This window comes from Loxodonta africana, chromosome 1 (assembly GCF_030014295.1).
Source record: "Loxodonta africana isolate mLoxAfr1 chromosome 1, mLoxAfr1.hap2, whole genome shotgun sequence".
Classification (NCBI taxonomy): domain Eukaryota; kingdom Metazoa; phylum Chordata; class Mammalia; order Proboscidea; family Elephantidae; genus Loxodonta; species Loxodonta africana.
The window spans coordinates 92425577-92453516 of NC_087342.1; the positions used below are offsets into that span (position 1 = coordinate 92425577).

Here is a 27940-nt window from a genome sequence, read left to right on the forward strand (position 1 = left end):
TGAGGGAGGTTGCAGGAAGGAGGTGGAGAACAGGCACTGAGGGGGAGACTGTGAGGAGGGGAGGGGGGCATAGAGGATGTGAGGGGGTTAAGAAGCTGCCTGGGGTCAAAACTAAAGGCCAGTGGGCCTGGGAGGCCTGGTCGCATTAGAGTCCTGGCTGCTGGAATTCAGGTCTGTGTGTGAGTCCAGGCTGTGATCAGCTCCTTGTCTGTGCCTGGAGGTAAAGAGGACACCTTGTGGATTCAGGCAGCTCTACCCATTACAGAGGTGGTCCCTGGTTGGCACAAATGGTATGTCCTTGACTGCTAACCAAAGCGTTGGCGGTAGAAGCCCACTCATCGGGGTCGTGGAAGATCTCCTACGGAGATCAGCTCTACTCTGTAACATACGCAGTCGCCATGTGTCGGAATTGAGTCCATGACAGCAGGTCTCAGGGACTGGCTCTCTGCAGTTGACGATCGACAGGGCAGAGCAGGACCCTAGAGAGAAGTCCCACATGGAGCTTCCGGATTCGTTTTGTCTGGTCTTTAACGTCGTATATTTGAAATCATACAGCATGTGATCTTTTGTGTCTGGTCTCCTTCACTCAATTTCACATAGTAGAATTAGCTTTCTGTATTGTCCATACCTCTCCTCCCTCATTGTTTTCTGGCAGGGAAACCTTCTGTCTGTCTGTCCAGTAGTGGCCACGAGGGGGCAGCAGAGGCGGAGGCAAGCTCGGTGAGCCTGAGGGGCTGTCTTTCTATTGTCCTTGGGTTCTTCAGGCGTACTTCTCTCCCTGAGAGCTGCTGCTTTAGGGAGGATTTCTGGAGCAGAGATTTGGAGCAAGGTCTCTGAACTCTTGATTATGCACTGTTTTCAGGAATACTTTTTGAATACGCAGCTTTTCAATATGTACTAATGTTATACAGATTATAAAAATGAACACAGATAACAAATTAACTGGTAAAATTAAAGCATATAGAAACACACGTGCTAATGTTTTCTGTACTCCCCATCCTCCCCGCCCCTCCATGGATCCCGGGGAGCATCCCTGAGCTGGTGTCCCCTCTCTGGTGACCCTAGTTTGAAGCTTAGCTGAACTCCAGGGCAGACCTATCTCCTTCAGGGCTCGATCACGTGGCTGTGTGACCTTAGTCAGGTTTCCTCACATCTTTGAACCCCTGTCGTCTCAGCAGTAAGCCAAGAAAAGTAAGAACTGCCTCACAGAATTATAAACTTTTGTTGAAATACTAGTATGTAATGATAAGAGTAAAATGGCGCGTGGTGAATGGTGGGCCTGAGTATCTGGCAATGGGCATTAGAGAGCAGGGGCCTTGGCCTCAGTGCTTAAGTCTCAGCTCTGCCTGTGGAGACACAGCTCCAAGAAAGGGGAGGAAAAGGGTGGCTGGTGCCCTGGGGTCTGTTAGAACTGCCTCTCATGGTTGGATAGAGCCTCTCCTGTCTCTAGTGGGTCAGGCCTCTCTCCCTCTGATTCTCTCAGGAAAAGAGTCAAAGGTCAAGGCCTTCAATCTTGCCTGTTCCACCCTTGGTCACGGCTGTGGCTGACCTACATGGGATTGGGAGGATCAATAAGTTCTTCCCAGCTTACTGACTGGATCACTCATATGGGCAGTACCCAGGCCGGTTTGCTCTCTGCAACTCATGTTCTTTATGTCCCTGTGACTAGACAGAGTGTTTAGGACCCCCTGGCCAGACATGTGGCTCATTCTGGCCTCCCAGCCCTGCATATAGCACAGCTCAATGCCAGGACGACCCCCTAATACGCTCTTCCTTTTTTAATTCCTTCCTTCATCTGTCCCTCTCTTCCTTACCTTTTCTTTCTTACACTATCTGTCTGTCTGTCCTCTTTCTTTTCTTTGGTTATTATTCTAATCAAATTTAATTAAATTTTCTACATGAAGAGTCATTTTCCCTCCCATCTCACTCGTTTACCTCCACATGTCTCAAAGACTGAATGTGAGTGACAGCTCCTCACTTCCCCTGGAATCTCAGACTTAGGTAGCAGTGTTGATGCCCATTCAGAGGGTGGTGGGGCAGGTGTCACAGATGAGGAGGGCTCTGCCAGAGACCCCTGGGTGGGGCTGGGGTAGACGCTGAGGGCAGAGAGCATTTCAGGGGCTTAAGGAGGCCCCTGAGCCCCCTCTGGTTGGATATTTCAGTTATGGAGGCGACAGTCTCAATTGGGAGCGAATTTCCTCACCAGAGTGGCAGGAGGGCAGGTGCTGAGAAAGGTGATGGCCCTGCTATGCCTGCTGGCACTGTGTCAGCAGCTACCAGGTTGGCGCTAAGCCCTCCAGCTGGGGTCATGATGGTTAAGAGAGTGGAAAGAAAAATTTAAAGTTAAAACAAAACTCTTCAATTTGTGTATGTGTGTTTTATTTTTTCTTTTCATTTTTTTTCTCCCAGAAAATGAGCAGCAATTTTTGCTACAGTAGAAGATAAACCAGTGGACTCTTCATCTTAAGAGTGTCAAGATAAATTAAGTCATATAAATTTTTACCCGGATGGACTTTTGAGACAAGGCATTGAGTTCTTTCCACAAACTTCACTTGTTAAAACCACATTTTATATTAACCGTTGTTTCATGGTCCAGGTATTTGTCAGAAAGTATTTCAAAAGCACTTGAAACAAATAAAGATAAGAGATACGGCGTGTCTATTAGAAAGAAAAGCAAAATATTAACCCTATTAGCATTCAGATAATTTATATTTTCAGCAAGATGCATCATTTGTGGCTTCATGAACAGTGGTTATTGTCACAGAAGCCGGAAACACGATCCTGATGAGCTGGGAGCGGGCACTGAAGTGTGCTTTCTGAGGTCCTTCCTGCCAGCTCCCAGTGCTCTTCAAGAGATCCAGTCTATGCTCTGTCCTCCCCCTTGCAGTGTGGGAGCTCCATGGGCTAGATTCAGTGTGACATAAGCTTTCTGGTCACAGCTGGGCATTTCAGAGTCCAAGGTCCCCTGGAGTTCTGGTTTTGTGCTGGCTTTCTGGAGCTGGAGTCTGGGCTGGTCTTGAAGGCTGGAGACGGTGTGGGGGGCAATCTCCTTGTACTTCTAACCCCTCCTCCTCTAGAAATTTCCTGGATTAAACACTTCTGGATGGCAGGGCTCCTGTTGCATTTCATCTGTTTGCCTCAGAGTGCCTGGCTTATAAATTGTCAATATATATTTGTTGAATAGTTGAATTTACAGCTAAATTCATACATTTTTCTGGAAGTTTTGACGGAATTGAGACCTGTTGAAAAACACCTTCCCCTCATAGGGCAAGGCTAGTTACCTGGTGTTGTAGCCAAGAAAAAGAAACGATATTACAATAATTTGTGTAGGCCAGTTCCTGGCACTTACTATGTGTTCAATAAAATTGTGTTTTGTTGAAAGCAATTTTCATAAAATTCTCCTAATATCTTTTAGGCCTAGAGAAGTCTCCCTGTTGTTGGGATTGGTGGTGGTGGGGGTGTGTGGGTGCTGGTGAGTGTGGGTGGATGTTTCAATGTGTGGACCTCTGGAAGGCCATATCATTCCATGTGTTATGAGTTACCTTTGGGTTAACACGAATTTTCCAAATATTCCCCATCTAAGTGGGTATTGGCAGTAGTGGATCTTTGGGGGACAATGTGGGAGCTGTTCAACCGTGTCCAGAAGTTCTGGGTTTACTCTGGGTCTGGAGATATTACAGCTCCAGATTGGACTTCTGGGCAGAAATCAAGCATTCCCATACTTGCTCAAATAAGACAAATATAACAACACATTTAGAACTAAATGAAAGTCAACACAGGTTGAGAGAGACTTTGCTGGGTGTGTGACTGTGAAATTCTGAGAGATTTGGGTTCCTCATCTGTATAATGAGGATAATAATGACAACCGCCTCACAGAAGTCTGGTGAGGGAGACATTGGACAAATGATTTAACATGTACACTGGGCAGGCACAAGAGAGCAATCCAAATGGTTGAATGTGAAGTTACCAGCCCTGTGATGACATAATTACTTACTGAGGGATTTAGATTTGAGTTAGGTAGACAACCACAGAGGGAAAAACAGTAGAACCATTTCATCCATTCGAGAAACTGACCTGTTTAAGTCAGAGTTAGTAATCCTCACATTTCTGAATGGACTCAAGTATTTGCTGAGTTCGGGCAAGCCTGCTTAGCCAATTTTCTGATGACGAAAGTCTGCTGTAAATGAGCTCAACAAATGTTTATTATGTTTCTACCACATGCTTGGCATTGTGCTGTGGCTGAACATACAGATGTGAGTAAGACAGAGTCCCTTCTTCATGGCTATCACAGACCACCATAAAGGCAGACATTATATAGATGAACATTGTCAGTGTTATGGGGAGAACAGGGTGCTATGAGAGAAGCGAGCAAGAACGTGTATGGCGTGAGCGGCCGTCTAAGATACTCCATTGTTCTCACCCCATCTCGAGCAAGGGAGAATGAAGAAAACCAAAGACAAAAGGGAAGGATTACACCAAGGGACTAATGGACTACAACTACTGCAGCCTCTACCAGACTGATTGAGTCCAGCACAACTAGATGGTGCCCAGCTACCACCACTGACTACTCTGACAGGGATCACAATAGAGGGTCCCAGACCGAGGTGGAGAAAATGTAGAACAAAATTGTAATTCGCAAAAAACAAAAAAACCCAGACTTACTGGTCTGATAGAGACTGGAAAAAACCTGAGAGTATAGCCCCGGACACCCTTATAGCTCAGTAATGAAGTCACTCCTGAGGTTCACCTTTCAGCCAAAGATTAGAGAAGCACATAAAACAAAATGAGACCAGGAGCCCAGGAACAAGGGCAAGATGGCAGGAGGGGACAGGAAAGCTGGTAAGGGGAACCCAAGGTGGAGAAGGGGAGGATGTTGACATGTCGTGGGATTGGCAACCAATGTCAGAAAATAATTTGTGTATTAATCTTTTAATGAGAAACTAGTTTGCTCTGTAAACTTTCATCTAATGTACAATAAAAAAAAATTGAGGGAAAATAAAAACAAGGTGTATGAGGGGCATAATGTGGATCGGAAGGTCAGCAAAGGCCCCTATGAGGAAAGCCACTTTAGGTGTGAGTTGAAGGGTGAGGAAGAGTTTGGTGGAAGAGTGAGAGGACAGAAGCATCCAACGGCTTTATGAGAAGGCCCTGAGGTCAGAAAAGCTCAAGGGATTTGAGGAGCTCACATGAGGCCAGTAAAATAGCAACTGGGAGAGTGATGGGAGATGAGGTCAGAGAGGAAGATGGGGACTGGGAGCCATAGAGAAGAGGTCAGGGTGGAGGAACCTATGAAAGGCTTAGGCAGAGAACTGGCATGAGTTGACTTTGAGAGAACTAAGACCATGGAATGGAGAATGGACTGGAGCAAGTAAGGGTGGAGGTGGGGCAGGGAGACCCACTGCTTCAACCAGAGGAGAAATGGAGGTGGCTTGGAGGGAGGTGCTGGTTGTGGAGATGGATGAGAAAAAAACGTGGGACTTTCTGATAGCTGAAAGTAGACTGGGAGGGAGAGTGAAGTATCAAGAGTGACTGTCAAGTTTCTGATAGAAAGAATGGGATGAAACACAGGTGTCCTTTACTGAGTTGGGAAACTGCAGGAAGAGAGGCTAGGGGAAGACACAGTGCCCCAGGGTCTTCCTTTGTAGAGCATGGGATCTGTACTCTGCCTCCAGGTGGGAAGAGAGGACTGAATAGCTGTACCTAGAGTGATCAGTGATATTAAAATATTATATTACAGTTTCTATTATCTATCAATAATATGTAAAATACACAGTAATCATATGTTAAATATTAACTCTGAGTAGCATACTGTCATTTCAGAAAGGCAGGGCCATGGTCCTGGAGCAGGTCCTGGAAGTTGTTGATATACGTACACTTAACCCCTTGGTTGATTGCCAGATTGTGGGGTGGTTCTGGATCACCTTCGGGTCAAGAAAAAGAAAATCAATCACATCAGATGCTGTTCAAGGCTTTGGGCTGGGCTCCATTTCTCAGTTGGCACAGAGGCACTTCATGTTAACTGCCTGTCATGTAGAGACAGATCTATGCATAAAGCAAAAAAACGCCAGTTGTCTTCAGGTTAATTGTGACCCATGGTAAACTTGCATTGTAGAGTAGAGGTGCTCTCCATAGTATTTTTAGGGCTGTGATGTCTTGGAAGCAGATCACCTGGCCTACCTTCCGAAGTGCCTCTGGGTGTGTTTGAATGGCCAACATTTCTGTTAGTCATTGAACACTTTGCTACCCAGGGACTTCTCACCTATGCACAGAACTGGGTGTTAGTCTTGGCTGTGCCCACAAGCCGACCCCACTTCCTGAAGCCAGAAGCAAGCTGGCACATAGTAGGTATTGAGGAAATGATTCTTGAGTCTGTGTCTCTGTGTGGCCCCTCTTGCCGTTTTGTTGCTCTGGTAATGCTGTTTCCTCCTTGATAACAGAGAGCACTGTCCAGAGGGCAGGGCAGAGTCTGCTGGGCTGCTTTCTGTAAGCTTTCACTTTCAGAGGGTGAAAAGACTGGAGTGGGGTGATTGTTCTGGTGGGAGTGATCTGTGGGGGCCCAGGCCCGGGATCTCTGCAGATATCTCTGTAATCAGGGCTGATCCTGCTTCCTTGGATCTCCTGGGAACCACCTGCCTCAGCGATGGGGGACCCTGGGCCCACAGTGTCTGACCTGGAGGCAAGGACTGGGGCTCCCAGAGCAGTTAACTGCAGGTGCAAACTCTGAGGGCAGATTTGGGATCTGCCAGGGTCCCTGTGGCCCTGAACTTACTCAAGCTGCTTACCTTAAAGAAGCTCCAGGAAGTCACTCAAAGCTGGAATGAGGAGAAGCAGGTGAGTAGGCTGAGCAGACACCTATGGGCCACGGAAAGGACCCAGGGAGCAGCTGGGTGTGAGGAGGGGGCTGCGAATATGTGTGCGTTTGAGGCTGGACCATAGTCTGTTCTAAGAAGACCGAGGACAACCACAGAGAGGCTTGTGCCTTTATTCATTTATTTTAAAGATGTTTATGTAGCACTTATTAGAACCAGGCCCTGTTTACATTACTTGTAGTAACTTTACAAACATAAATTCAAGTAATCCTCATTACAACCCACAACAATATTGATGGAGGCCTTGTTTGCTATCCTCATTTGGAGAAGAGAAAGCCAAGACAGACAAGGTCAAGTAACTTGCCTCAGGTGGTCACAGGGTGAGTGACTGAGCCTGGAGGAGAGCCCAGCATTTGAGCCCAGAGTCTGTGCTTTCCTGACGGTAGGCTGCCTCTCTCCACCCCACACACAGTAGGAGTACTGGAGATGGTGGGAAGGTCTCCCCCAGGGGAACAGGTGCTGAGGAAGGAAGGCCTGGTGTTTGGGCAGTGGGCTGTGGTATGCATGTTAGTGGGGTGGGAAGGGAAGGAGTGGTTTGTTCCCAGGTTTACCTAATGGTTGTCTGACACCACAGAGTCTCCCCAGAAAGGCTGGGAGGGGCCCAGCCAGCTCAGGCTTTTCTTCTTACCAGGGTTGGTGGGGCCCACCACCCCATTAGCATAATGAGGGTTTAGGAAATGCTCTGGTCCTCCGTGAGGCTGAGCTGTGGGTGGGCTACCTCCTGTCTGGGGTCCCTGACTCCTGCCCTGTCTCTCCCCAGCTCTGAGGAAATGGAGGGTGGCTCCAGTCGACCTTTGCTCTGCCGTTTCACCTCCCTGCTGCTCCTCCTCCAGCTCCCCATGTGGAGGTCTGCAGGTTAGTTCTCCACACCCCTCTGTTTGTGTCTCCCTCTGTTTTGTGGGAACCACAGGGGAGCTGCTGATTCTGTCAGGAGGGATGGAGCTGTGGGGGCCCTGCCCTAGAGAGATTATGGCGCACCCCACTAATTGTAGTTAAGAATTATATAAAACCCACTAAACCATAAATAAGGGTAAAGAATTCTGACCATTGCCCCACCGTGACTTCTATAATGTTTAGAAGAGTCAAATAGACAACGTCTGAAAATAGCTTTCTCCCCATTTCCCTGCTCTGCTAGTGTCCTAAGCAAAGATGCATGCATGCATTAATTCCCTTTATTCTCCTAATGTTCATGGGGAGTCTACTACGGCTTAGTTGTTGCTCTATGAACAGGACAGAGACTCTCTGTCTTCATAGAACTTACATTCTAGCAGGAGGCAGTGAATATTAAATGTAATAAAGCAGGAGAAACTATAGTCTGTAAGAGGAGATTAGGGCTATGAAACCCTGAAGTAGAGAAAGTACGAGCAGTGTTGGAGAGGGGGAGACAGCAGGTAGGTCATGGGTAGGCAGCAGTACTCCACAGGGTAGTCAAGAAAGAGATGTGGGCTAAGACTTGGGGAAGGAGCAGAGTGAGAGTGAGGATCTCTGGGGTTAGAGAGTTTTTGCAGGAAGTGTTAGCTAGTGTTCAGCTGGCAGAGTGCCTGGTGGTTCAGAGAACAACAAGAGGTAAGCTTTGGTTGGAGCAGAGGGAGTGAGGGGAGGGATGCAGGAGTTGAGGTCAGAGTGGTCCTGGGGGCCAACCCCATAGGCTCTATGAGTCACTGGAGGGAAGTGGGGAGCCATTGCAAGGGTTTGAGCAGAGTGGGGCCCGGACATGTGTTGGCTCACACATTAAAAGGCTCACTCTGGCTGCCATGTAGAAAATAGACAGTGGGGGTGGGGAGAGAGTAGATGGGAGAGTTTAGTCTGCTGGTGTCCTCCAGGTGGGAGACAATAGTGACTGGAGCCAGGGTCGAGCAGTAGAGAAGAGAAGATGGTATTTGGGGATCCAGAGCGACTGCAGTGGAGCCAAGTTGCAGCCCATCCACCTCAGAAGGCCGAGGGTGACAGGCGGCATGTGTCTTCTTCTTTAATAAGCCAAGACTGAGCCTCCTGGGAGCCATGGGAGTGAGCTCATGTTCTAAACAGAAATAGCATTTGACCGTGGGTTTTAAGCGCACATATAATTCAGTGTAAGAGAGAGGTATGGGCACAAATAATGAAAGGTATGTGTAGGAGTGGGGAATTTCCTGGTGGTGTCTGAACAATCAGAGCTCAGACCTAGATTTCAGGTGATCTCTGGTCAGCTTTCAGTCCTGTCCTGAGGTGGGGCCAGGCTAGGGCTGTGGTTCTCAAAATGTGGTCCCTGGACCAGCCTATCCCTGGAACTCTTTGTTGTCAATGTTTTTAGCTTCTGTAAGTTGGCCCTGAGTCATGGTGACCCCATGATCAGTGAATCAAAAGTTGTTCTGTCTGCATGGAAAGTAAGAATTCTACCATTGACCCACCAATGCCTTGGGGAGCTCCTTAGAAATGTACAATTTGGACCTCCCATAGACCTACTGAATCAGAAACATTTGGGGTGAGGTCCAGACATCTGTGTTTTACAACCCTGTGGGTGGTTCTGATGCATACTCAAGCTTGAGAACCAAGGAGTTAAAGAGTTTTTAATGGAAGGGCCTCAGTCCAGAAGCCCAGCCACATGAGGGAGGCCCTTTGACATCATTTCTGGGCCATGATGTTGTGGTCAGAATACCTCATCCTATTCGTTGTCCCCACAGCTCATTCCTTTAGGAGCCAGGGTCATCTCCAGTTTTTACTTGATGGCATGATTTCTCCTACCTTCTGCGTTCATGTCTGTAGCTTTCTCACTCTCATGTCTTGTCTACAGAAGAGTTCCTGGTGATTGGCCCCACGGACCCCATTGTGGCAGTGTTGGGTGGGGACACCACGCTGCCCTGCTTCCTGTTCCCGGCCATGAGTGCAGAGAACATGGAGCTGCGGTGGTTCCGTTCCAAGTTCTCAGAAGCAGTGTTCATCTACCAGAACCAGCAGGAGCAGAAGGAGGAGCAGATGCCACAATATGCAGGACGGGTCTTGCTGGTGAGGGACTTCCTCACCCAGGGGCAGGCTGCTGTGCGCATCGAGAAGGTCCAGGTTTCTGATGATGGGTTGTACACCTGCTTCTTCAAAAAGGGAGGCTCCTATGAAGAGGCTACGTTGGTGGTGAAGGTGGCAGGTTGGTGACTTGGTCTGTATATTCTAGAGTCTTGGAATGTTGGAGTTGGGAACAGCCTCAGGGATGATTTAATTCAGCCCCTCATTTTAAAGATGCAGAAAAGGAGGCTCATTCATTCATTTATTCCATATAAATAATGTAGAGCCCATACTATGTGCCAGGCCTTGTTCTAGGTGTCAGGGATATATCACTGAGCCAAATAGAGATCCCTGCCCTGTGGTGTTTGTCTTTTAAATGCAGAGATAGAAAAATCAGAATAAACTTTTAGGGTATAGATGATGTTAGAAGGTGATAAGTTCAGAAGATAAAAGACAAAGTAGAACAGGGAAAGGGAATGAGGATGTGGGTGTGGGGAATGGAATGAGGACTGAGCTGGGCTTTATTGAGAATGTGCTGTCTGAGCAAAGGCTTGAAGAAAGTAGGGATTTAGCCAAGTGCATATCTGGGGGATGAGAATTCCAAGCAGAAAGAAGAGCCAGTGCAAACTCCCTGAGGTAGAAATGTGGCTGTTATATTCTGGGCACACATGGAGGCCTTCTGGCTGGTGGGAGTGAATGGAGGACAGGATGGTAAGAGGTTTCCTTAGTGGACAAAGAGATGTTCCTGGTATAGGCTGCACAGAGGAGGGACTGGTTAATGCTGCCTGGGGTGGTCAGGAAAATTTCCTGGGAGTAGATACTTAAGCTGGCACTTGAGCTCATCAAGCAGTGTTCCAAAGCGTCCTCAGGAGTGAGGGACTGAACTTGAAAAAACATGGGGGCACAGAGAGCATGGTGTGGTTAATAGCAAGTAACCAAATAGGCCTTGGGACTAGAGTATGTGGACTTTGTGCGGTACAGGTGGTGGAGGTTTTGTGGGAGGATTTGAAAGAAGGGGTTGAAGAGGAAGACAGGTGTCTTCTCTGATTTCAGAGAAGGCTTTGTGTGTTATGTTGCAGAGTTTGGATGCAGAGCTGAGGTAATTTTAAGCAGAACAATGCTGGGAATGCTCATTGTGGCAGTTGTGAGGAGGATGGATACAAGGGAGAAAGGCCGGCAGCATAGAGTGTAGTCATGAGGCAGAGAGGGTGACTGCCTGACCTCAGGCAGTGGCTGTGAGGTGGGAAAGGAAGGGTCAGACATTAAAGAGATTTGGAAAGTAGACTCAACTGAGGGAGTAGATTTGGTAATATAGGAGTTTGGAGGGGAGGAGAAGATCACAGAGATTGCCAGAATTTTCCTTGGCTGTTGAGTGGAAGGAATATTGATAATTATGTATCAAATACATGTCACTGTAATAATGCTACGTGACAATCGGTCACAAAACCTCAGTACTATAAAACAATAAACACTTATTTAATTTGAGCTTTTATAGAGTTCATCTAACCTAGGCTGGGCTAGGCTAATCTCAAGTGGGCTCGTTCATACATTTTTGACCAGCTGAAGAGGTCCCCATGTGGACCTTGGCTGGGTTTTTCTTATGGATAGGAGTCAGCTGGCTGATTTCAGATGGCTTCAGCTGGGAGACTGGTGTGACAAGGCAATGTTCCCTGAGTTTCATCATATTGCAGGCTAGCCGAGCATGTCCCTCCTGTGGAAACAGTAGAGGGCCTAATGGTGAAAGGAGTTTTTAAACCTTTGCTTGTGTCACATTTGCTAATTTCTCACTGGTCAAATAAAGTCACATGACCTATTCAGGAGTCAGAGTGGGAAAGCACTACAAAGTGATGTGGCAAAGTGTGAAGTGGATATAAAGAAGGTGAAGACCCAGGCTTATACTTGTACTCAATCTACTGCGGACATTGCAAAATGATGAATTCTGTTCTGCAGTTTTGAGTTTGAAGTGTATATGAGGAATCCTTGTAAAGATAATGCATGGGAATGTGGTTGTAAAGATGGGAAATTTGGGAGACAGAGGTGCTTAATTCATATAATTTTGGAAGTGATTTATTGAGAAGCAGTGGGAGCAAAACGAAGCCGGGGAAACTGTGATGTGAGAAGAGTGGAGATTCAAGGACAAAACCGTCACAGGATTCCTGCCTTTAAGGGGTGGGGGTAGGAAGAAAAGTCCAGAAAAGAGAATTAGCAGAGTGACCTGAGAGGTGACAAGCCAAGCAGAAGAGAAAGGTGACCAAGCCAAGATGGAGCCAGTTTCAAGATGGAGTTGAGTGTCACGTGCTGAAGGGAGACTAAGGAATCAAGGCTGCAGTGTGATTTCTGGGCTGCCAAGTAGCAGACTTTTGTTAACTCACCAAGAATAGACTCAGTGGAATAGTGAGAGAAGTCAGACTGTTGGAGGCTGAGAAGTAGGTGAGAGGTGAGAACACTGAGGTATTCATGGATTATAAAGCTTACTCTTCTAAGAAGAGGAGAAGGAGACTGTAAAAATTTGAACATGTTTATGTGCTTAGGAAAAGAAGTAGGTGGAAAGGAAGAGATTAACAATGAGGATGATGCAGGGAGGAGTGAGAGCCCTGGTGGTGCAGTTGTTAACTGCTTGGCTGCTAACCAAAAAGTTGGCAGTTTGAGTCCACCAGCTGCTGTGCAGGAGAAAGATGTGGCAGTCTGCTTCTGTGAGGATTTACAGTCTTGGAAACCCTACAGGGCAGTTCTACTCTGTCTTACAGGGTCGCTATGAGTCAGTGGGTTTCTGCAGTGGGTAGAGAGCAAAGAATTGAGAGGTAAGAACAGAGGAGAGGGAAGGGAGATGATAATTGATGGGACCAGGCCCTAGAAGAGATGGTGACCTTTGGTTTCCAGAGCTCAGGGGAAAAATTATCCTTGAGTGAAGGAGATTTTCTCTCAGTTTGTGAGGGGAAGAAGAGAGTAAGATCAGTTTGGATGAAGAAGAGTTTGTGGGTAATTAACGCAAAACAAAAAAAACAAAACCCATAAATCTTTTAATTTCAAATATTTCCTATTTCCTAGAGTAAGTACAAAAAAGACTTAGTTTCAACAAAAGTTATGATCTAGTTTAACTTTTGTCCTTGAAAAGTTTTTGTAATGAAGCCATCTTCTTTCTCCCGGCCCGGTCTGGCGTTTTGTACTTTGATTTATGTTTCCTGGGCTGCATCTCAAGAAAAGAGGTTTGAAAAATTCTTCTCGCTTTTTCTCTGGGCCTCACTCTTTCCACCTGAGTGGCTGGGAAGAACAGAGCCCACCTTCAGAGCTCCTAGAGTCCATATGCTCCTTCCTTGGTTTCCACGAGGGGGTGGCCTTCCCATAGAACCTCCAGATTGTTCCCTTAGTTTCATGCTGCCAGGGTCCCGGGATGGCACCTGGGACAAGGCAGCCTCCTGGGCTCCACAGCTTCTCTCTTGCAGGTGTGGGCTCTGCCCCTCAAGTGCACATTGAAGGGCCGGAGGAAGATGGGGTCCGCGTGGTCTGTATGGCCTCTGGGTGGTTTCCGAAGCCCCAGGTTCAGTGGAGAGACCTTAGCGGAGAGAAGTTTCTAGCTTTCTCTGAGGCCCATGCCCAAGACGCTGATGGGCTGTTCCATGTGGAGGCCTCGCTGGTGGTGAGAGACAGCTCTGTGGGGAACGTGACCTGCTCCATCCTCAACCCCATCCTGGGCCAGGAGAAGACGAAGGCTATTTTCATTCCAGGTCAGCGCTGCTCCGGCTCCCAGCAGGGCCGGGATGGAGGGGACCAAGTCCCTGAGTGTGCTGGGCTGGGCTGGTGTGGGTGTGCCCTGACAGGGTCCCTGGTTTGGTCGCAGAGCCCTTCTTCCCTCAGGCTTCTCCCTGGAAGCCGGCTTTTGCCATGAGCCTGACTGTCCTGGGGCTTCTCATCCTTGGGGCTGGCTATTTTCTCAAGAAGGAGCATTCAGCAAAGGTACAGGCCCAGCAGGAACAGGAGTTTCTTCGGCGGTTTAAGGAGGAGGACAGGCTGACAAAACAGGAGGCACTGAAGACCAGAGGTAAGGCAGGGGAAGGGGCAGGCTGGTGAGGGCAGAGCTGGTGCTGAGAGGGAACAGCTGACAGCAGGACCTGAGCCTCTGGCTGTGGCCTCCAGGGAGACCCAGGGCCTCTGCCCAGAACAGGAGGCTCAGATCTGGAAAAGGCAGCTGGAGCCGTGGAGGCTCAGATGGGTCTGGAAGGAAAACTTTCTCCAGCATATGGCGAGGGTCTTTTTGTGGGTTCTCCAGGCACACAGTCTTTCCTTTTCTTCGGGGTGGGAGTTCATGCTTATTTTCTCTCTTTCAGATGAACTTCAGGCAGAACTGGGTAAGTTCTTCTCTCCCTCCTGCCATCTCTGTGTCCCTTTAGCCGGCGGCGGGGTGGGGGGGTGGAATTCTGGTTCTTAGCTCACCTCATTTCCTGCGTGTTCCTTTCAGACTGGAGGAAGAAGGTTTATCAGGCTGGTGAGTGACTCTCCAGAAGTCCCTGGGTCTCCTACCCCATCTGTGCCCATGCGTCCCCTCTCCCCGTGTCTCTCTGGCATAGACATCAGGACCCCATTCCCTGGGGGCAGAGGTGGAAGGTGTTGGGGAGAAAAATCGTGCTTCTGGGGCTCTATGGTCTGGGCCTCTGCTTCCCTCCCAGTGCTGGGAACCTGGGGGTGGTGCAGAGGTTAGTGAGGGGGGAGGGCCAAGAGGAGCGCTTGTCCCCGGGCAGAAGTCCAAGGGGACACAGATGAGGCGTGGAATGACGTTCCCAGGCACCACAGGTATGAAACATGCCTGACTGCGGCAGCTGGAAAAGGTAGGGGGAAGGTGTTCCTGCTGATGTGTCATTGTTATCAATGTCTATTCATCTTGAAATTGAGAGGGGGGCATAAATTAGAGATTGCCCCTGGGATCTTGAATTGTGTGTGTGGAGGCAACTCAGAGATTGCCCCTGGGTGCTTGTTACCTCGCTACAGCTCTTGTGTGATGGTGACCCCTGGAATCTGTCATGCATTGTGGGTTTTCTCACCCCAGCCCCGGCCCATCCACAAAGCTCTCATTCTGTACCTGGAAGCTAAAAGGCGGATGCTCAGGGATTTCATTTAAAGAGCTACATAAAAAAAATGGGTCATTAAGTTTAGGGGTATGACTTAGTGGTCCAAGAATCCTCCTCTCTAGGGGTGTCACTTCTCTCCTCTCCAGCTCCTGCAGGTGCTGATGGAAAAGTGATGGGGAGAGGACCAGGATGAGTAAGCAGGGAAATGTGATAATATGAGCTGAGGGCTCCCCAGAGTAGAGGTGTTATTATCTCTAGAAATATTTTTTTCCAAAATGGTTGGCCATTTTACCCTGGATCTGGCCCCATATCTTTGTCATTCATTTCCCCTTTCTGAGGGAATATATATTTTCCAGGTATATATTTGCAGGAAAATACTAGATATAACAATGCTTTCTTAAAATTATGGAATAATTTATATTTTGTTCCCTAAAATATCATCACACATATTTTTTGATTTTCGGTGGGATGCAGGTAGAACTGGAGTTTTTGAGGTTCTTGAGGCACAGTTCAGCCAAGTGACTTGCCTAAAGTCCCACAGCAGCAGCAGGACGGTGTGGAACATGAACTATAATCCAGGCTTCCTGACCTGTGGTCATGGGAATTTCCCACCATCACTGGCCAGCTTTGCACGCTGCAGGGGTTCATCTTTTTTCCAGCATCTGTCTACCTCTGGATAGGCACATGTTTAGGGCAGATGGGAGGGTGGCGTCCAGTCAATTCACAGGGATTGTGGCTGAGGTCTCACCAGGGTGTGTTCCCTTTCAGCCTGGAGGAGGGCCCAGCTGTATGCACGTAAGTGACTCTAACCTTTCTGTGGCCTTACATCCCTCCCCGCCTGGGGCTTCTGCCTCAGCCTGGCCCTTCCTGCATCAGTGGACAGGAAACCAGGATAAAACTGGCTTCCCTGTTCTCCTTGTTACTTAGAGGAAGAAACCCAACAAGGGGAGGGGATCAGAGCATGAGGAAGCAAAGATGCCCCAGGGCCCTTTCTCTACTGCAGGCCTCTGGTTGGGTTAGCAACACCCTCTGAAAACATGTTGTTTACTTCACACTTCCACTTAGTGCTATCAGTGACTGTGGAGAGTTCAGTTTTCAGGAGGGACAGGAGCAGGGTAATAAGTGTGCAGGTCAGGCATGGCCAGTCTCTAGAAGATTTCAGAAACTGTACTTACCTGCTTAGGGGTCAGGGCTTCCTTAGGCAGTCCTTGGTTCTCGATCCCTCTGGCCCTGAGAACTCTATGCTTTTTTGGATCCAGTTTTGATTTTCCCATTTCTTCCTGGTCCTGTGAATATTGGCCTCCTCTTTGTTTCCACATGCCCTGACCCCCTGCCCTTGTTGAGTTTCTTCCTCTAAGTCTTCTTGGTTGCAGAAAACATAGTAGCTTTAGAGCAGGTGTTCTGAATCTGGGATCCAGGGACCCCAAGATATTTATGGATGGACGCCTGCATTGGGTGTCTGTGAACCACCTGTAAACATATGAAAGATTCTGTGTATGTGTAACAGGCAGAAAAATGTAATATATAATTGTTCGCAGTCATTATCTCCCCTCTGAGGAGAATTTTTCATTCGCGTAATGGGCTCAGAGTGCTAGGTTGAGCTAATTAGAGGTAATGAGTGAAGGTTGCAAAAGGAGAAACCCAGAGAAGTTAAAATTGTTTATAAGAGAGAGGGTGGGGAGGGAATCAGGGAGGAAAAGAAGAGGCGGAGAAGTGGGGAGGAGATAAGGAAAGTAAAGGAGAGTGTGGGAGACACCTTGTGGAGGTTTTAGATAGACCAAAGGGAGGTCAAAGAGAGGCCAAAGGTCAAGTCTATGGTGGTGGGATCTGGGTTGTTGCCCAGATAGTTTGCAGGTCATTGGGTGCATGGAATGTAATAACTCCTTGACACTTCTTTGAGTGATTTCAGTAAGGATTACATTTATTTTTACCCATTTTTTTTAATGATTCCATTTTTCATATGAAAATAAAATAAAGACTCTGTACATTCAAATCCCAGCACCACCATTTAGTAGCTGTGTGATCGTGTAGAAGTTGCTTAACTTTGTTGTGTCTCAGTTTCCCAATCAATAAAATTAGATAATGAAAACCACTCTTTCACTGGGTAATTGTGAGGATTAAATAAAATAATCCAGGTAAATCATTGAGCCTAATGTATGGCAGGGATGAAGGGTTCCATAAATGATAGTGATTTTTATTACTTGTGCATTGAAAAAAGTCTGGGTCAGTATACATCGAAATAGTAGTAATAGCTCTGTCTGGGTGATTGGATTGTGTTTTAAAAAAAATTTTTATAGTGCTTTAAGTGAAAGTTTACAATTCAAGTCAGTCTCTCATACAAAAATTCGTATACACCTTGCTGTATACTCCTAGTTGCTCTCCCTCTAATGAGACAGCACACTCCTTCTCTCCACCCTGCATTTCCATGTCCATTCAGGCAGCTTCTATCCCCCTCTGCCTTCTCATCTTTCCTCCAGACAGGAGCTGCCCACATAGTCTCATGTGTCTGCTTGATTCAAGAAGCTCACTCCTCACCAGTATCATTTTCTATCTTAAAGTCCAGTCCAATCCCTGCCTGAAGTGTTGGCTTTGGGAATGGTTCCTGTCTTGGGCTAACAGAAGGTCTGGGGACCATGACCTCTGGGTCCTTCTAGTCTCAGCCAGACCATTAAGCCTAGTCTTTTTATGAGAATTTGAGGTCTGCATCCCACTGCTCTCCTGCTCCCTCAGGGGTTCTCCGTTGTGTTCTCTGTCAGGGCAGTCATTGGTTGTAGCCGGGCACCATCTAGTTCTTCTGGCCTTAGGCTGATGTGGTCTCTGATTTATGTGGCCCTTTCTGTCTCTTGGGCTCATAATTACCTTGTGTCTTTGGTGTTCTTCCTTATTCTTTGGTCCAGGTGGGTTGAGACTAATCGATGCATCTTAGATTGCCACTTGCTAGCATTTATGACCCCAGATGCCACTGTCCAAAGTGGGATGTAGGATGTTTTCTTGATAGATTTTATTATGCCAATTGACTTAGATGTCCTGTGGAACCATTGTCCCCAAACCTCCACCACTGCTACGGTGGCCTTTGCAGTGTTCAGTTTATTCAGGAGACTTCTTTGCTTTTGGTTTAGCCTGGTTGTGCTGACCTTGCCTGTGTTGTGTGTTGTGATTCCCTTCACCTAAAAGAGTTCTTATCTACTATCTGATTAGTGAATACCCCTTTCCCTCCCTCCCTCCCCACTTTCATAACCATCAAAGAATATTTTCTTCTCTGTTTAAAGTATTTCTTGAGTTTTTGTAATAGTGGTCTCATACAATATTTGTTCTTTTGTAACAGACTAATTCCACTCAGCATAATGCCTTCCAGATTCCTCCACGTTATGAAATGTTTCACAGATTCATCATTGTTCTTTATCAATATGTAGTATTCCATTGCGTGAATGTACCATAATTTATTTGTCTGTTTGTCCATTGATGGGCACCTGGGTTGCTTCCATCTTTTTGCTATTGTAAACAGTACTGCAATGAACATGGGTGTACATATATGTTCATGTAAAGGCTCTTATTTCTCTAGGGTATATTCCAAGGAGGGGATTGCTGGATCGTATGGTAGTTCTATTTCTAGCTTTTTAAGGAAGGGCCAAATCGATTTCCAAAGTGGATGTACCATTTTACATTCCCACCGGCAGTGTGTAAGTGTTCCAGTCTCTCCACGACTTCTTCAACATTTATTATTTTGTTTTTGGATTAATGCCAGCCTTGTTGGAGTGAGAAGGAATGTCATTGTAGTTTTGATTTTTCATTTCTCTAATGGCTAATGATGGTGAGTATTTCCTCATGTATCTGTTAGCTACCCGAATGTCTTCTTTAGTCAAGTGCCTGTTCATATCCTTTACCCGTTTTTCTAATTGGGTCATTTGTCTTTTTGTAGTTGAGTTTTTGCAGTATCATGTAGATATTAGAGATCAGACACTGATCGGAAATGTCATAGCTGAAAACTTTTTCCCAGTCTGTAGGTAATCTTTTTACTCTTTTGGTGAAGTGTTTGGATAACCATTGGTGTTTGATTTTTAGAAGCTCCTAGTTATCTAGTTTCCCTTCCGCATTGTTAGTAATGTTTTGTATACTGTTTATGCGATGTATTAGGTCTCCTGACATTGTCCCTGTTTTTTCTCCCATGATCTTTATGGTTTTAGATTTTATATTTAGGTCTTTGATCCATTTTGAGTTAGTTTCTGTGCATGGTGTGAGGTGTGGGTCTTTTTTAATTTTTTGCAGGTGGGTACTAGTTATGCCCGCATCATTTGTTAAAGAGATTTTCTTTTCCCCATTTAACTGAGTTTGGGTCTTTGTCAAATATCAGTTGGGTATACGTGGATGGATTTATGTCTGGATTCTCAATTCTGTTCCACTGGTCTATGTGTCTGTTGTACTAGTACCAGGCTGTTTTGACTATTGTGGCAGCATAATAAGTTCTAAATCAGGTAGTGTGAGGCCTCCCACTTTGTTCTTCCTTTTCAGTAATGCTTTACTTATCCAGGGCCTATTTCCCTTCCATATGAAGTGATTTGTTTCTCCATCTCATTAAAAAATGTTGTTGGAATTTGGACCAGAATTGCATTGTATTTATAGATCATTTTGGGTCGAAGAAACATTTCTATAATGTTAAGTCTTTGTATCCATGTGCAAGGTATGTTTTTTCCACATCCGTAGGTCTCTTTTGTTTTTTTGCAGTATCGTAGTTTTTTTTTGTATAGGTCTTTTACAACTCTGGTAACACTTATTCCTGAGTATTTTATCCTCTTGGGGGCTACTATAAATGATATTGCTTTGGGTGCGACGTTCTTTTTGTTGTGTAGAGTAATTCAACTGGTTTTTGTATGTCTACCTTGTATCTTGATAGTGTGCTGAATTCTTCCATCAGTTTCAGTAGTTTTCTTGAGGATGTTTTAGGGTTTTCTGTGTATAAGATCATGTCATCTGGAAATAGAGATCCTTTTACTTCTATCTTACCAGTGTGGATGCCTTTTTTTTCTTTATCTAGCCTAATTGCTTTGGCTAGGACCTCCAGCACAATGTTGAATAAGAGTGGTGATAAAGGGCATCCCTTTCTGGTTCCCATTCTCAAGGGGAATACTTTCAGACTCTCTCCATTTAGGACGATGTTCACTGTTGGCTTTGTATACATGCCCTTTATTATTTGAGGAATTCTTCTTCTTTTCCTATTTTGCTGAGAGTTTTTTTTTTTTTTATCATGAATGGGTGGGGACTTTGTCAAACGCTTTTTCTGCATCGATTGATAAGATCATGTGGTTCTTGTCTATTGTTTTATTTATGTGATGGATTACATTAATTTTTTTTTCTAATGTTGAACCATCCCTGCATACCTAGTATGAATCCTACTTGGTCATTGTGAATTTTTTTTTTTTTGATATGTTGTTGAATTTTATCAGCTAGAATTTTGTTGAGAATTTTTGCATCTAGGTTCATGAGGGATATAGGTCCGTAATTTTCTTTTTTTTGTGGTATCTTTACCTGGTTTTCTTGTCAGGGATATGTATTTTTAGCCATTTTTGAAGTAAACATCTAACTGATAAGAAGATCATGCAAACCTTCCAGTGGTGGTGGTGGTGGTGGAGCAGGAGTAGGGTAAGGGGGAAACTAATGCAGTGAAGGGCTATCCAGAGGACCTGTTTTCTCTGGAGTGAGTTCAGGACATGTGCCCCCTGGGCCTGTGTAACATCCCCTTTCTGTGCTCCAGGATGTTTTTCTTCAGAGTCAGGGATATGTATCACGAGAGACAGAGAGGTGTGACTGGGGAGCAAGGAGATCTGGGGAGCAGAGATGTGAGGAACCACGTTAGCGAACCTTCCTGAATCTCCCAGGGATTTATTTGTAAACAATGAGGAAAAAGGAGGAGATTATCTTCTTTTACCATCTCCTCCTTCTTTGCTGAATTGAAGTCTCAAGTAATTTAATGTACACCTTGTATATCCTTCTGTTTTCTAAAGGACAAACACCACCACTAAACTAGACTCAACATTTTCATATTAATAGGTTTATATATATGGTGGGAGCCAAATAAATGTCTAATATCCTCTTATTTATAAAACTGGAACAATAATTTGTTACTTAAAGATCTTTTGTGAAATGAAGTAATGAGTATATTAAAATCCACGCCAATGTATTTAATGCATTTAGAGTTTCAAAATTAAATGCAGTTCTCATTTCTCCTCTTTCTGCTTGTTCCTTCCCTTCTTTTTCTTTAGCAGTCTCCAGGAATTATGGTATAGAAAATTATAGTTGGGTCTCAACTAATATCTTTGTGAAAAACCAGCAAAACAGAGCTTACTTTTCTCCATGGGGTCAGGTGGATCACCCTGACCATTTTATGTGACCTTGTTCCATCAAGCAAATCAAGAAAGACAGAAATGCCAGTATAGCCAAATGAACCTGTAAAGTGGGGATGGTGATCACAAATTTTCACATCACATATGCAAGACCTATGCCATTTACTTATTTCTATAAATGATCAAATCTTGTTCCGCAGTCTCTACCCTTTGGAGGTGTTGAATAATTTATGAGTCAGAAAAAAGTTAAAATAATGTTGGAGATTTATTAGTTGATCATACAAATCACGAATTGGGCAACACATAGTATGAGACTGGATGTTGAACCCGAGATGAGGCAGCATGGGGTTTTTATAGTTCAAGGAACAAAGAAAGTCAGGGAAGTCCAAGTGGTTTGACTGAGTCTTTTGGACATTCATCAAAATGTCTCTTGAAATTCTTCATTCTTCAGAATTGTGTTTGGCTAAGAAGACAAATGATGGAAGTCTGAGGGGTCAGTGCCTGGGGACACCAACTTGTGTGTGGAATGTAGGCTATTTTAAGATTATTAGTTACACTAAAAGTTCAATAAACAAGCTAGTCATTATCTCCAAAGTTTAGGTTAGCTTTACTTTGTCTTCTTCAGATGCCGTTTGAAATCTTCTGCTCAGTTCTTTTACTTCATCAGTTCTTCCTTTTGCTTTAGCAGCTTGACGTTTAAGAGCAACTTTCAGAGTCTCCTCTGACATCCATCTTCTCTTTCTTTCCTGTCTTTTCAATGACTTCTTGCTTTCTTCATGGATGATGTCCTTGATGTCATTCCACAACTCGTCTGGTCTTCGCTCACTAGTGTTCAATGTGTCAAATCTATTCTTCAGATGGTCTCTAAATTCAGGTGGAATATACTCCAGGTCATATTTTGGCTCTCGTGAACTTGCTCTGATTTTCTTCAGTTTCAACTTGAACTTGCATATGAGCTATTGATGGTCTGTTCCACAGTCGGCCTCTGGCCTTGTTCTGACTGATGATATTGAGCTTTTCCATTGTCTCTTTCCACAGATGTAGTCAATTTGATTTCTATGTGTTCCATCTGGCGAGGTCCATGTGTATAGTCGCCATTTATGTTGGTGAAAGAAGGTATTTGCAATGAAGAATTCATTGGTATTGCAAAATTCTATCATTTGCTCTCTGGCGTTGTTTCTATCAGCAAGGTCATATTTTCCAACTACTGATCCTTCTTCTTTGTTTCCCAACTTTCGCATTCCAATCGCCAGTAATTATCAATGCATCTTGATTGCATGTTTGATGAATTTCAGACTGCAGCAGCTGATAAAAGTCTTTCATTTCTTCATCTTTGGCCCTAGTGGCTGGTGTATAAATTTGAAAAATAGTGATATTAACTGGTCTTCCTTGTAGCCGTATGGATATTATCCTATTAATGACAGCATTGTACTTCAGGACAGATCTTGTTAACAACCTGCGTTATGCAGATGACACAACCTTGGTTGCTGAACGTGAAGAGGTCTTGAGGCACTTCCTAATGAAGATCAAAGACCACAGCCTTCAGTATGGATTGCACCTCAACATAAAGAAAACACAAATCCTTACATCTGGACCAATGAGCAACATCATAATAAACGGAGAAAAGATTGAAGTTGTCAAGGATTTCATTTTACTTGGATCCACAATCAACAGCCATGAAAGCAGCAGTCAAGATATCAAAAGATGCATTGCATTGGGTAAATCTGCTGGAAAGGACCTCTTTAAGGTGTTGAAGAGCAAAGATGTCACCTTGAAGACTAAGGTGTGCCTGACCCAAGCCATGGTATTTTCAATTGCATCATATGCATGTGAAAGCTGGACAATGAATAAGGAAGACCGAAAAGATTTGAAGCCTTTGAATTGTGGTGTTGGCAAAGAATATTGAATATGCCATGGGCTGCTGAAAGAACAAACAAATCTGTCTTAGAAGAAGTACAACCAGAATGCTCCTTCGAAGGAAGGATGGTGAGACTGTGCCTTACGTACTTTGGACATGTTATCAGGAGGGATCAGTCCCTGGACATGATGGTTGGTAGAATACAGGGTCAGTGGAAGAGAGTAAGACCCTGAAGGAGGCAAAGTGACACAGTGGCTACAACAATGAGCTCAAGCATAAGAACAATTGTAAGGATGGCTCAGGAGCAGGCAGTATTTCGTTCTGTAGTGCATAGGGTTGCTATGAGTTGGAACTGCCTCGATGGCACCTCACAACAACAATAACAATGCCTTAAACATTTGTCCTGTGAGACCAGATTTTGGCCATATTCTCTGGACTTGGTAGAAATATCCTCTAGCCTCCTTTTTTTTTTCCACAGGGGCAAAAGCTCTGCCACTGAAGACATCTCAGGGCTTGACAATATAAATAGGCTTTCCTTTGGTCACCAATCTGCCTTTCTTCTTCCCACATGAATTATGTAAATCAAAGGAGATTATATGGCTTTAGAACAGTGGTGGAGAGGAGTCTCTGTGCTCTCCTTTTCATCATTTTAAGTCCTTACCCTGGGGAGGCTGGTCTCATCTGATCCTTAAGACATTTATGTTGTTGTCTGCTGAGGAGGGGAAGGTCTCATCTGGCCACTTGGGGGCATTATTGGTGACCCTCTTCCCTATAGCAGAGTCCATGTCCAGTCACTTGCCTCTGATTGGAAAACAGGTATACTATACTGCTTCTTCCTCCTGAGTCTGGTCCTCCGGACCCTAGTCCTTCCTGGTCCACTGGCTCTCTGGGCATTGTTGTGTCTCCCCACCTCCCATGAGAGCATGTGAAAATTTCTGGGTCTTCAGCTTTCCACATGCAGATCATGAGGAATCTCATACTCTCTCAAGGTACATTCTTCTACCAGTGCCCCTGCTCCATGTTGGATGTGAGTGTATTAGTTTTCTATTTTCTGCCTGAACGATCTACCACTAATTTAGGGGCTTAAAACAATACAAAGTTTTACCTTATAGTTCTCTACATCAGAAGTCCAACATGCATCTACTGGGGTAAAATCAAAATATGGACAGGGCTGCCTTCCCTTCTGGAGGCTCTTGTTTTTTCAGCTTCCAGAGGCTGCCCACATTCCTTGGCTGGTGTTCTCATTCCTTTATCTTCAAAGCCAGTAATTACAGTATCTTTCTGACCCTGCTTTCATTATCCCTCTTCTTTTAATCACAGCTGGGAAAAGTCTTTACTTTTAAGCATGCATGTGATTAGATTGGTCCACCTGGATAATCCAGGATAGTCTCCCCATCTCAAGGTCCTTTATCTTTATCACATCGGTAAAGTTCCTTTTACTACTGTTAAGTAAGTGGCTTTGGCAAGTATGTTAGCTAATAATAAATGTGGCTTAGGGACTACAAGGAATCTGGGTATTACTCTTAAATCTTGAGGAAATCTCCAATCTTGATTATTAGGTTTTTGCACAGGGAATACAGGAGTGTTACATGAAGTGGTGCAGGGGATATCAATCCCTTCTGTAAGAAATCTTTGATAATGGGTGGTAACCCTTTTATGTCCTCAGATTTAAGGGAGTATTGAGGAAATTTAGGCAGTTTTCTATCCAGATAAATTTGCACTAAGTTGGGCTCAGCAGATTTAATCCTGCCATTGTCTATAGAATTAGCAATTCCCTAGGGAGCGGGACACATGTATGGTAACATATTCACAGGTTCTAGGACTTAGGATTTAGACATCTTTGGGCCCAGTGTCCTGCCTGCCACGATGGGATTTCTCTTGGAAGCTTTTGATGTCTCTGGGCTACTGGAGGAAGCAGATGACTAGATCCAATATTTTTGTGTTCTCCCATGGCTATATGGGTGATTTTGTTCCCATCACCCTATGAAAAAAGGCATGCTGCTAGTGTCTGACCTCTTACTGTATGTACGTGTTTCCTGCTTTGAGCTTCTCTTTCTCCCTTCCTAGAAATCTCTCCATTGCCTTGTAACTTGGGTCAACTTCAGCCATACCCTGAATTCTCTTCACTCATTGCTTATAGTCATTGTGTAAGTTATGTGAGTCAGTTGTAATTCTCTCCATCCATTGTTTGGAGGAATCTTACAAGTTCAGCTCAATCAGCTCTTGCTAAGTAAATGGAGGCCTTGGCAATTTTGACCTGTCCAATTCTTTCTTAACAGAGCATAGGTTTAAATGTAGTTGCTGTCTAGGAATTGTGAAAGTATAATTTGATAGCCAAAGCTGGGCAATGACGTTTTGTTCAGGTAGGTATCCAGCCTCTCAGTTCTTGGTTGTTAAGCGTTATGGTTTAGTCTTAATGGGAAGGTTGTAAAGCTTCATGGGAAGGTTGAGGGTTGTGAGTATGTGAGAGAAAAAGAAATAAATACATTAGTTTAGTGTTTCCAAAACATTTCCCCCTGTAACTCCTGCATCACTCTGTTTTGCAAGAAAAGGCACTGATCTGATGTATAAAGTCTGCAATTCCCTGATATGAAATCTGTGGTTCTCTTGTAGATTGGCGGAAAGAGCAGTTCCAGATCTGTGAGTGACTCACGTGTTCTTTCTTCTTTCTGGGAGCTCCTTTTGCCTCCCCCATGGCTTCTGGCCCCTGTGTCAGTTCTCTGTGGTGATACAGTTGCAGGCACCATTGATGGTGGTGGTGTGGGTGGTGGAGGGGTTGATCAGTGTAGCTAGTGCTACACAGGTGTGGCTGATGTTGGATGTGAAATAGGTATCCCTGAGCCCCTGGAGTCCAGGCTGGTCCTCAAGGGCAGTGTGATGGATCTTAATCCCAAATCAGTCTTTGTTGCTTCTCCTGCTTGGAGGGCTGGGAGTTTGAATCACTAGCTCTCAGTTCTTTATGCTTAGCCCCCTCCCCATGCCACTAAGTAGTTCTGGGGGAAGATGGTTTTGTGCCCTTGTTATGGGCCAGGGGAGGGTCTTGTATGATTCGTTAACTCTCTTTACAGGCTCTGTCACTCTGAACCCACGTTCTGCCCATCCCAACCTGTCCATCTCTCAGGAAAAGACAAGTGTGACCTGGAAGGACATCTGTGAGAAGCAGAATGATGACAGATGCAGTGTATTGGGTCTCAAGGGCATCAGTTCAGGGCGATGTTACTGGGAGGTGGAGATCAGATATGAAGATAAAAGCGAATGGGCTGTGGGTGTCTGTAGGGAAGATGTTGACAGGAAAGACTGGTTCAGAGAGTGCCCAGACAAGGGGTTCTGGGTTGTGGGATGGTTTGAAGAGGGATATTGTGCCTGTACTACTCCTCAGACATGGCTAAGCCTTAGGCAGGCTCCCTGCAGGATGGGGATTTTCCTAGACTATGATGGCGGGGATATCTCTTTCTACAACATGACCGATGGGTCCCACATTTTCTCCTTCTCTGAGGCTTCCTTCTCTGGGACCCTCTTTCCATATTTCATGTTTAATTCAGGAGACATATCCCTGACTATCTGTTCCACGGTCGGTGGGCCCAAGGGGCTCCCTGTGCCCTTTAACAAAGCTCCTTCTACTTTGAATGAGCCAGTGAGCCCTTCAGGGGAGGGGTTGAGCTCTGCCTCTGGTGGGGATGGTGTTCTCCCAGGGTCTGAATCTCCATTACTTCCCCAAGGCTCCAAGGCTGTGCCTCCATAGGGACACATATCTGTCCCTGTTTCCTCACTATGGCTCTTTTTGGAGCTGCAGACTCCCCAAGGTGAAAGACTCTGAGGTGAGTGCTGGAAGGCACTGGGAGTCATGCCTTTGTGCTTTTGGATGCAGACTACTGAGGGAGTGTGAGGCTCTGAGAATTGCCAGTTCTTGTCTTGAGTTTCTATAGCTAGAAGAAAAAAAGCTGACTTGTTTGAGCTGATTGAGTGTAGGTAGAATTTGGCTATGGGAGGTTGTTTTCCTTTGATAAAGAAAAATAAATTTTGTGAACATTTTATACTTTTTGTATATGAAAGAACAGGGGCTGTATCCTTCTGCAGTGTAGAGTATGTTTTATCGAACTTGATTTTGTGCAGAGTGTACGGCCCTAGTTCTATTTTGGGGGTCTAGGCAATCTGGAAACTCTGGTGGCATAGTGGTGAAGAGTTTGGCTGCTAACCAAAAGGTCAGCAGTTCAAATCCACCATGTGCTCCTTGTAAACCCTATGTGGCAGTTCTACCCTCTCCTATAGGGCTGCCATGAGTTGGAATCGACCCAATGGCAGTGGGTTTTTGGGTTTAGGCAACCTGTCCATAAAATGTGCATATTCAAAAATTTCCAAGGAAATGGTTGTTTGATGGACTTCTAAGATGAGAGAAGTATAACAATCACTTTATGTACTTATTCTTGAATGGCCGAATCACACCTACTTTCCCAAATCTTCTGTACATTTTTGTTACTCATGAACATACTGTGTTGTGTTAATTTAGGAAATTAAGAAGAAGGATCTGGCTCTTCTTTTGGTCAGCACTAGGTGGACTGAAGAGAATTGGTAGCCAAATTAAGATGTACATGGACAAGAGAATTTTTAGGAGCAGGAAATTGCAGAGAGCCTTGGTGTGAGCATTGTGTCAGTTGTTAGTGTATTGCCTCTTAGTACTTCCAAGTCCAATGCTAGTGGTAAACGGAAAGCCAGAGCAACAAAAAAGGGACAGGACTATTGAGCACTGAGACTCTTCAGGAATGAAGGTGCGATCATTCCACCAGGTAAAGAACTCTCAGCAGCTGCGGTTCTTGCTGACAGTGGGGGAAAGAAGGG

General features: G+C 45.3%; 2 protein-coding genes across 4 annotated transcripts in view; both read left to right on the forward strand.

The window, feature by feature from the left end:
- LOC104847383 (butyrophilin-like protein 1) overlaps positions 1–27940 on the forward strand; it is an 81842-nt gene that overhangs the window by 13109 nt on the left and 40793 nt on the right. The gene's annotated exons all lie outside the window — the stretch shown is intronic.
- LOC100656078 (butyrophilin subfamily 1 member A1-like) lies at positions 6337–27262 on the forward strand. Of its 2 annotated transcripts, XM_064284131.1 has the most exons (10): positions 6337–6831; positions 7630–7724; positions 9640–9987; positions 13289–13570; positions 13684–13884; positions 14171–14191; positions 14302–14328; positions 15677–15703; positions 25718–25744; positions 26173–27262. In XM_064284131.1, the coding sequence occupies exons 1-10, from the start codon at positions 6818–6820 to the stop codon at positions 26844–26846; spliced, it is 1716 nt and encodes a 571-aa protein (XP_064140201.1). In that variant the 5' UTR covers positions 6337–6817; the 3' UTR covers positions 26847–27262. The 2 variants fall into 2 exon arrangements, with proteins under 2 accessions (XP_064140201.1, XP_064140210.1); XM_064284140.1 differs by lacking the exon at positions 7630–7724 and having other exon boundaries at positions 6341–6831.